The sequence below is a fragment of the Camelina sativa genome, chromosome 7 (genome assembly GCF_000633955.1).
Source record: "Camelina sativa cultivar DH55 chromosome 7, Cs, whole genome shotgun sequence".
Classification (NCBI taxonomy): domain Eukaryota; kingdom Viridiplantae; phylum Streptophyta; class Magnoliopsida; order Brassicales; family Brassicaceae; genus Camelina; species Camelina sativa.
In genome coordinates, this window is record NC_025691.1 from 29,082,286 (window position 1) to 29,091,421 (window position 9,136).

Consider the following 9,136-nt stretch of genomic DNA (forward strand, 5'->3'; position numbering starts at 1 on the left):
CTTGCCGCGAGCTGTTCCTTTGATTTACTAATATGAACAAATCGAATATTAGTAAATTTCAAAGACCAAAACTTCAAGTCTTGAAGTACATTGATGATCGAAGCCCATCTTTTGCTGACTTAGCTTGTTGATGGTGTGAATAGGAACTTCACAATCTCTTTCAAAAACAATTGATGTATAGCCTTTAATCCAAGTTTGTTGCATAGATGTCAAAAAAAGAACTTTTGCTTTAAAGCTGTTTGTAATAATCCCTATGTACTATAGCTAGGTGTTCAAGGAGAATCACTTTATACTTTCTACATCTACCTAATTTACCATATACTAGTTACAAATTTTATAATTCCACCCAATTTATAAAAAAAATCCCAATTAACCAATTTAAACTAATCGTGATCTGAAATCGTAAAATCTTGTTTACTTTTTTTGCCACATGTTGGTGTCGAGTTTGAGTCTACCACGACACCGTTGGCTTCTCAATTGACCTTTCTCGTTTCCAAAAGAGGTGGGGAAGAAAGGTTCTATAGTGATAAATACACTAAATAGCTTCTTGTGTTCGAATACATTTCGTCAAAAATAAAACTGAATTATCTCATTTGTTTTTCATATGTCAGAGTTAAATTTTAAAAGATCAATACACATTGGCTTCTGAATAAGATAAAATCATAATGAAAATTGCATATCTCTTGACTAGAATCTCTTCTACTTGTTTACACACAAAGCAATAAGTAGTACCACCAAACTTAGTTCCATCATACCAGAAATAGACACAAAATAGAACAAACATACTACTTATGTTCTTTCACTAGGTAGGAGTAGGACACACAATGGAAAAAAGCACACAAAGAGCAGTGGTTCCTACATCATGGGAATCCGAACAAGGCTCTGTTGTTATTATCCAAAACGTAAAATGAGAAAGAGACTTAATTAGTCTGGTCGTCATCACACCACAAAATACAATCAATGTTTAGAAGGATCAAGAACTTGACCCATGAACAAAATAACTCCACTCTTATCTTCTCTCACCGTGAATAGAAATGGATGGTCAGCTATGAAATCCGGGTTCCGCATCAAACATTGGGGCACCATGATGGCAACAGAGACGGCTGCAGCTTCGGTTCCCTCCTCATCCACCTCAATGCAAGCTTTATGAAGTATGCTTGAAACGTACAGGCTGTCACCTTTCCAAGACGAATCAACCATCTCAGTTAAATTACCTTCAGAACTAAAAGGCGAATTCAGGCCCATATCTTTCAAAACCTTTGAAGCTGTAAACTCAAAAGAGAAGTTAAACTTTGGAATTCTGAAAGCATCTACTGATATACGATGGAGTGGAATATGGTTATCAAGAAATCCTGGTTCCGAGCTTATGTTCTCAAGCAAAGCAGCTAATCCATCTTTATCATTAGGAAGATAAATGTACATGGAGAATTGACGTTGATCCTCTACATAAGGGAGGCGTAAAACTTGGAAACCATCATAGCCTCTTAGGTATTGGTCCTTGTAACTGGTCATGAATGGGACTTTCACCGTGTTACCATCAAGAAGATGAAAATCATTATCTTTTGTCAAATTTGCATTAAATTTTCTACCCCATGCTGCTTTGAAGTAGACTGCATTTGCTAGAATAAGTGTGCTACTACGGATGGTCTCTATAGTCTCCATACAATCGCGTGAAAGAATATCTTTGATTAGTCCATTGGTGTGGACTTCAGCCCATGTATTTACCTCATCAATCACTTCACCAGGCTTCATGATAAAGCAATAAAACTTTTGATTAATCATTCCACAAATTGGATGTAACATATATAAACTCAAGGAATTAAAGAAATCGCCATATGGGTCTAATTAAGCCATGAACATCTATGATGATCGAGAAAACTCCCTTTAAACCATTGTGAACATCTTAAATAACAAGAATGCTCTGCTTTTATAATTTTTAGAGATAAGTCTAAGTTTTGGCCCCATAATATACCGTATCCCGGTTATAAAAACAAAAGCAAAAAAAAAATTAAAGCAAAGTTTACCCATAACGGAAAAAATTACCTTGGTTGCAAAGTCAACTTGACTACAAGTAGCCTTGTAAGAGTTCTCCAAAAGCTCTTTAAAGGAAGGCTTCAAAGAAACAGAATTGTCGATCCATACACCGTTAGCCGCAGATAAGCGCAAATCACTTCTCTCAGTGCCCCCATCGGTGAGCTTGGCTAAGGCTGAGTTGAGGTGACCCGTTGACGGTGACATGAGGAATGAGAGGATTTGTTCTTTGGTGACAGAGTTAGAACCGGCGGCGATGAGACTGAGCAGAACGTTAATTGACGTCGGTGAAAAGACAAGATTGAAGCCATTGGCAACGGTATCGATAACTTGCTTAGCTAGTCTTACCACGACGTCGTTTTGTTTCTCAATTGATTTTCCTGACTCCATCTTTTTTTTCCAGGAGAGGTCGGGAAGAATGGTTCTAACTTCTAAGTCTAACTTCTAAATTTTAGATATGCAGATGTGAATATGTTGTGATGGTTGATTGTTTCATATACATTTGACTTATTACCCCAACAAACACTTGCACATAAAAATTTGTTTTCAATTGTTTTCTGTTAATGTCTACATATATAATAGAGATTATTAAATCGACAATGATTAAAAAATAAGAAAGTACAGCTAGTTTAGCTAGGTATCTGCGAAAAAATCTTACCGCGGACCAATACTATAAAACTCTATTACTCTAACATGGATTATTCAATTATCATAATTGTATCGTGGACCAATACTACAAAATCGGACCGGAAGCCAAACCGGAGAAGCATATGGATTGCGGTTAAATATATAGTCCGACCGGGTTAGTGAAGTGTTTAGCTTTTATTTTATGGGTCTTAAACATGTACATATATATATGTATTTATATGTGTTATTCATGATTAANCTCAATTGATTTTCCTGACTCCATCTTTTTTCCAGGAGAGGTCGGGAAGAATGGTTCTAACTTCTAAATTATATAGATATGCAGATGTGAATGTGTGATGGTTGATTGTTTCAAATACATTTGACTTGCACATAAACATTTGTTTTAACTTGTTTTTTCTTAACGTTAATGTCTACATAATAGAGATTATTAAATCGACAATGATTAAAAAATAAGAAAGTACAGCTACTTTAGCTAGGTGTCTGCGAAAAAATCTTACCGCGGACCAATACTATAAAACTCTATTACTCTAACACGGATAATTGTATCGTGGACCAATACTACAAAATCGGACCGGAAGCCAAACAGGAGAAGCATATGGATTGCGGTTAAATATATAGTCCGACCGGGTTAGTGAGGTATTTAGCTTTTATTTTATCTTAAACATGTACATATATGTACTTATATGTGTTATTAAGTACATATATGTACTTAAGCAAAAAGTTGAATGTAATCTAGTGATTCACTAATTAAGGAGTTGAATATATTTTAGATTTTTTTGGCATATAAATTGGTTTAGAAAAGCAAAAGAGTAGTAACTCAGATGGAGTGTGGAATCAAATAGGCTCAAATCGTTAGGGTGACAATTTTTATATGCAACAAGAATGTTGCCATCTTTCAAGAAGAAATTTGTAACACCTTGATTTCGTAACTACGATGATACATGGTGAGAGGCAATAACAAAATTAACTTGACTACATATGTCATTTATTTTTATGTTCACTTGTTGAAAATTTTTGGGCTGGAGCAGTTTAGAAATAGAATACCTACCGATAGGGAGTGGTTCCACAACAAAGATTGTGTTGTATAGTTACGAAGAATATAATAGCCATGCATTAATATTTGTAACAAAATCTAAGTTGCTACAAAATTGTTTCGAATTTTGTTTTGCGCCTATAGGTTAGTTGCTAAATAACGTTTGTGAGAAATTGTAGCAATTAAGCTACAAATTTGTTACAAATGTTCTTGTGTCCATTTGCTTCAAGGTTGTCTCAGAAAAAGTGTAACAGATTGTTACGACTTTCCCATACACTAAGTTGTCGTTAATAGCTACGAATACTACAAGTTTGTTGTGATAAATTTGCTACAATTTGTTATTAATAAAACTGTGTCAATTTGTGTCAAATTTGTTTCAATACTTTTGTAACAATTTGTTATTAATCCTCACAAACTACCGGTTGCTAATTTGCTACGTTGAGCTACGTTTATCTTGTAACGTACGGGCTACAAGCTAGAGATGTTTGGTATTGTAACAAATAGCCACAAATAATTGTCACTAGATCCGTAACTAAATTAGCCACAACTTGATACAATATTTTTTGTTCTTATCAACAACAAATTTAATTGTAACAAACTCTCGTCGCAAATACCAACAGAGTATATTATGTTTGGTAACAGATTACGGACGTGATACTCGTCACAAATTCTCGTCGCATATACAAAATTTTATTACGGACATGATACGTGTTTCTGGTAACAGAATATTTTCACAAACACAGTATATTATGTTTGTTACGTGTTTTTTTGGTAACAGACTATATTCCCAAACAGAGAATATTCAGAAATTGAGATAATCGTTTGTTAAAACCAGTTATATAGAACATAAAAACCAAAATTAACATAAAACCCAACAAACAAGCATTCATAAAAAAGTTTCAAAAGTAGAACACAATCACTTGGATCATACATTCCCACCTCCAAAAAACAAGCATTCATAAACAGAGTTTCAAAAGTAGAACAGAGGGAGAGATAACATATGAAAACTTGATAAGCAAAAGAGATAGAGGCTAACTTCACCATTCCCTTCACCAACTTGCACCAGCATTGTCCTCATCAACATTTTCATCTTCTTGGTTTGCCTCATTAGGAACTTGGTTAGGATCTGAAACTATGGGAGTACCTTCAGCATCTTCCTCTGGTGGATTACCAGGTTCAGCATCATGATTATTGTTGAAGCGAGATGGGCCAGCTCCGGTGCTTTGTGGGATGAGCAGAAGGGAAGTTGATGGTCGCTCTTTCAGGCAAGTACTTCTTCATGTGCTCAACCACAGCAGCCAGTTGCTGTTGCAATGTGAAGAGTTGACGTTCAAGTGAAATTCTGGTTATTGCACCAGCAGAGCTTTCCCCACGCTCAAGATTAGAAAACTGTTCTCCACGACCAAATATCCTCCCATTATGAGATGGTACATACTGAAAAAAAAAAACAAGTTAGAAAACACTTTCATAAACTTCAAAGATAGAACATTGTTAGAAGAGAACAACAAACCAATGGCATTTAAAACAGTTGGTAACTTAACATAACTTTTGGACCCTGAGAATAACTCGATAACATTCCTAACCAAGCTCTTCTTATGTATGAACGTAAATACTAACGACGCTAAAGAGAAAATGAGATTGAGTCAAATACTAACAAGCTAAACAAGCTAAAGAGAAAACAAAAGAACAGCAATATAATAATAACAGTTTGAGACAAATACATTTAGTATACTAACGAATCTATTTTCTTTTTCAAAAATGAGATTGAACAATTACACCCTATTTTAATCAATTAAAGGAACGAATCTTTGTGGATTGTGTTTTCTACAAAAAATTTTTAACTACTGTGTCTAACAAGGTAATTATGTTTTATATGTTTGTAGTATAAGAATCTAGCTAGTTGAAACTGTTAGGGAATAGGCAATTAAACGTTTAAAACAATGAGGATTGAGTAAGAATTGAAACTGTTACCTTCAAGTACAATTCATCTTCATCAAGCTGTGTGATCTCTGAGCCATTATTGGGACTGCAGACAGAAGCTTGAGAGATGGCTTCCATTTGTCTTTGAAGTTCTTCGTCAATTGACTGTGCACGTCCATCCACATAAGTCCCGTCACGTCTTCGATGAGTCTCCCTCAATACACGCAACATGGAAGGCTCAATGCCTTCTCTTTGTCTCTACAAACAAACAAAACATAATAGTGTTGAAACAAGGATAACTTAAAAGACTTATACTGAACGTAAAGTGAATCACATGAGAAACAGAGTAAACTTACGATTAGGTCTCTGACTTGGCCAAAAGATCTAGCACCTTCATTCATATATCACTCAATCCCTTCATTCTCTTGATTCACTTACATTAACCTTCGATTACGTATCAGCCTCCGATTTAACACAACCATCACCGTCTCCATCTCCGTCTTTGAAAGTGTCTCCGGTTTTGACTCTAATTTTGGTGAGTATATGATTGTTTGAGTTTCATTGTTTTGTACATGTATTCATTGTTCATATATATGCTCACTCGCTTGTCTACAAGAAAAACTAGTGATGAAATTACCACTTCCTTCATGGAAGAATAGCTTTAAAAAAACAGAGTTTTGGAATTTCTAACTTTTGTTGATACTGATAGAATTTGATGTTGATTAAATCATAATATTATAGAAGACGTTAACGGATGTTATTTGCTTGGAGGACTTGTATGTTGGATGTTATTTGTTGTCTTTGTTCAAGTTCACTTCGGTTATGTTTTATTTTCGTTCCCTGTTCTAATTAAAAATAATCGAGTCTTTTAAAAGTTATATACAGATGTCTACCTATGACTCCGACGAAACACAAGATGGAACAGATAATGAAACAAATGATATTCATGAGGAACTTCGTCAGAATACTTCCAATACTCTGCATACACAAGGGCGTGAGCAAGGAAAATGGGTGGTTAATGTGATAGGTACAATAACACAGTCTTAACTTCTAAATATAATAGTCATTATCAAATTTACATCCATGTTTTTTTCTTGCAGGTTCAGATGGAATTGTAACTCAGGAACACCTTACTGCACAAAATTTTTGGGAAATGGAGAATCGTAAAGTCATCCTTGAGTTTGGTCCCCATAATCAACCTGAAGGAGGAAGTGGAGGTTTATTTGGTACTTGGCTTGGTATGTTAAGTACTGATGTCAAAAAAATTTCCTATAAATTATGTGGATTGGAGAAAGGTTCCAATATGGCAAAAGGATGAGGCTTGGGAGTATATTCAGGTATGATAATGGTCAAATTTTCTAGAATGTACAACTATCAACATGACTTTTAACTATATATCTCTATTCAAACTTATATGCAGTCTAAGTTTTTTTTTGATCCTTCTAATGAGAAGATCAAAAAGTTTATGCTGAAAAGTTTAAGTCAAAAGTGCAAAAGTCATAAAACTCGTCTGTGGAAATTTTTTCGCCATAACACTCCAGAGGAAGCTATAGAGCTTCGACCAAATTCTATTCCAAAAGAGCAATGACAAGATTTTGTGAAATTGCAGTTTGATGAAAAAGCTAAGGTAAGATACCAATCATCTTACTGTGTTGTAATATAATGTTATGAGTTCCTTAAGTTTTTTACATCTTCATCGAGTTTCAGAAGTTGAGAGCTCAAAATGTGAAGAGTAGGAGCCATTACAAGACTCCACATACTTTAGGGAAAAAAAGTATTGCTCGGAAGGCTAAAGAAATTGTAAGTGCTCTTTGTACTTTATTATTTCATTTGTTTCTTATTTGATTTCTCTTGTATAAATGTCTAGACTCTCAAGACGGGTAAACGACCCAGCCGTGGAGAGATGTTTGTGTGTACACGCCAAAAAGCTAATGGAAGTTTTGTTAATGAACAAGCAAGAGAACTATCGGTGAGTTTTCTTATTATAGCCAATTACTATAATCTTATCTTCTCTTCTTATTTATGCTTTCCTTTTACTGAATCTTCATCGAGCAGTTAGTTAAGTTTTCTGGTAATTTGTTTTACTTTCAGGAGCAACTAGAAGAGAAGATAACTCAAAACGCTGGAAACACATATGGGAACAGCACTACCTCAAATTCAATTGATGAATTCGCTCAAGTATTTGGGACTGAACAGCCTGGTCGTGTTCGTTGTGTTGGACTTGGTCCCACTCCGTCAACATTTTTTCAGAATCGCACCACAACAACATCCAATGATGAAACAGAAGTAATTGGCTTGAGGATCAGAGTTCGTGATTTAGAAGCTAAGTTGTTGAAGATGAGTGAATTGGAAGATGAAGTGGATAGGTTGAATGAAGTTATCTACCAACTTGCTAGCACCAACAAATGCACTTGCAGGTAAATTGCACCTATATATATTACTCTCTCTTTTATGTGCTTTGCAATACTCAAATTTGACATTAATAGAATTTTTTCTTATGTTTACTTTACTCAAGTACTATGGTTTCAGTAAAACGGGTGCTTCAAAATAGTTTTTGTTATTCTGTTTAAGCTTTATTAGTCTTTTTAAGTTTTTTTTTGCTTCCCTAAAACAGTGAACAATTATGTAATGCCAATTTTTGTTATTCTGTTTATGCCTCATGATTTTCTTATTTTGTTTTAATTATTACTGTTATCTTTTACAGTAAAATTATTCGAAAATGTTACAATATGTTAAAAATCACATATCTATTTTAGTGTACTGAAGTTAACGTCATTATAAATGATCTACACCTTTAAATTGTGACAATAATTTGTGAGAATTATTGGAACTATTTATTTCAATTTTGTTAGTATACAAAATAGTGAGTATATTTGTTATACCTATATTGTTACTTCTCTGTAGCTATTTACTACAAAAATAATTAGTAACTAGTTACTACAAATTAAGTTACTAATCATAATAGTAGGTATATTTGTTACAACAATGTCCTTACTTAAGTGTAACTAATTACCTCAAAATAAATTAGTAAAATATGTTTACAATTGTCACAAAAGTATAGTTGCTTGTCAGTGCTATTTCTCACAAACTATTTTTTTGTATCTAATGGTGTCACTAATTATAACAAATTACTAAAATTTTGCTACTAAACTTTTAATTTAATTTTTGTAACTAATTAGTAACAAATCATCGCAAAAATTAGCTACAAAAAAATCATGTGATAAATTCCGAAGCTATATCGTCCATTCTTTGTAGTGTTCTTAATGGATGGTGACGGTCTGGGCACGAGGAGAACAAATAAATGAACCTTCATTTTGATTTCAACTACTATTTTCAAACATTAATGCAAAGTAAATGGTTTAAGCAGTTAAAAAAAAATGAAAAACCAAACTGAACTGTGAAACAGACATATACTCACTCACTCAACGAAAACAATATAATCAAAATAAGGTCTCAACACGTTTAGTCCTTATATCAAAATAAGGTTTTTTTTTTTTTTTTTTT

At 33.9% G+C, this 9,136-nt stretch overlaps 2 protein-coding genes across 2 annotated transcripts in view; both read right to left on the bottom strand.

The window, feature by feature from the left end:
• On the bottom strand, nucleotides 773-2,487 carry LOC104703168 (serpin-Z3-like). The gene is made up of 2 exons (XM_010419129.2): nucleotides 2,044-2,487; nucleotides 773-1,746 (listed from the first exon to the last, which is right to left on the bottom strand). Exons 1-2 carry the CDS (start codon nucleotides 2,419-2,421, stop codon nucleotides 958-960), a joined length of 1,167 nt encoding a protein of 388 aa, XP_010417431.1. The 5' UTR covers nucleotides 2,422-2,487; the 3' UTR covers nucleotides 773-957.
• LOC104705066 (protein IQ-DOMAIN 1-like) overlaps nucleotides 8,831-9,136 on the bottom strand; it is a 3,075-nt gene continuing 2,769 nt past the window's right edge. The window contains exon 7 of the mRNA XM_010421059.1: nucleotides 8,831-8,834. Within this exon, the coding sequence (XP_010419361.1) occupies nucleotides 8,831-8,834 (4 nt within the window). The remainder of the gene's footprint in view (nucleotides 8,835-9,136) is intronic.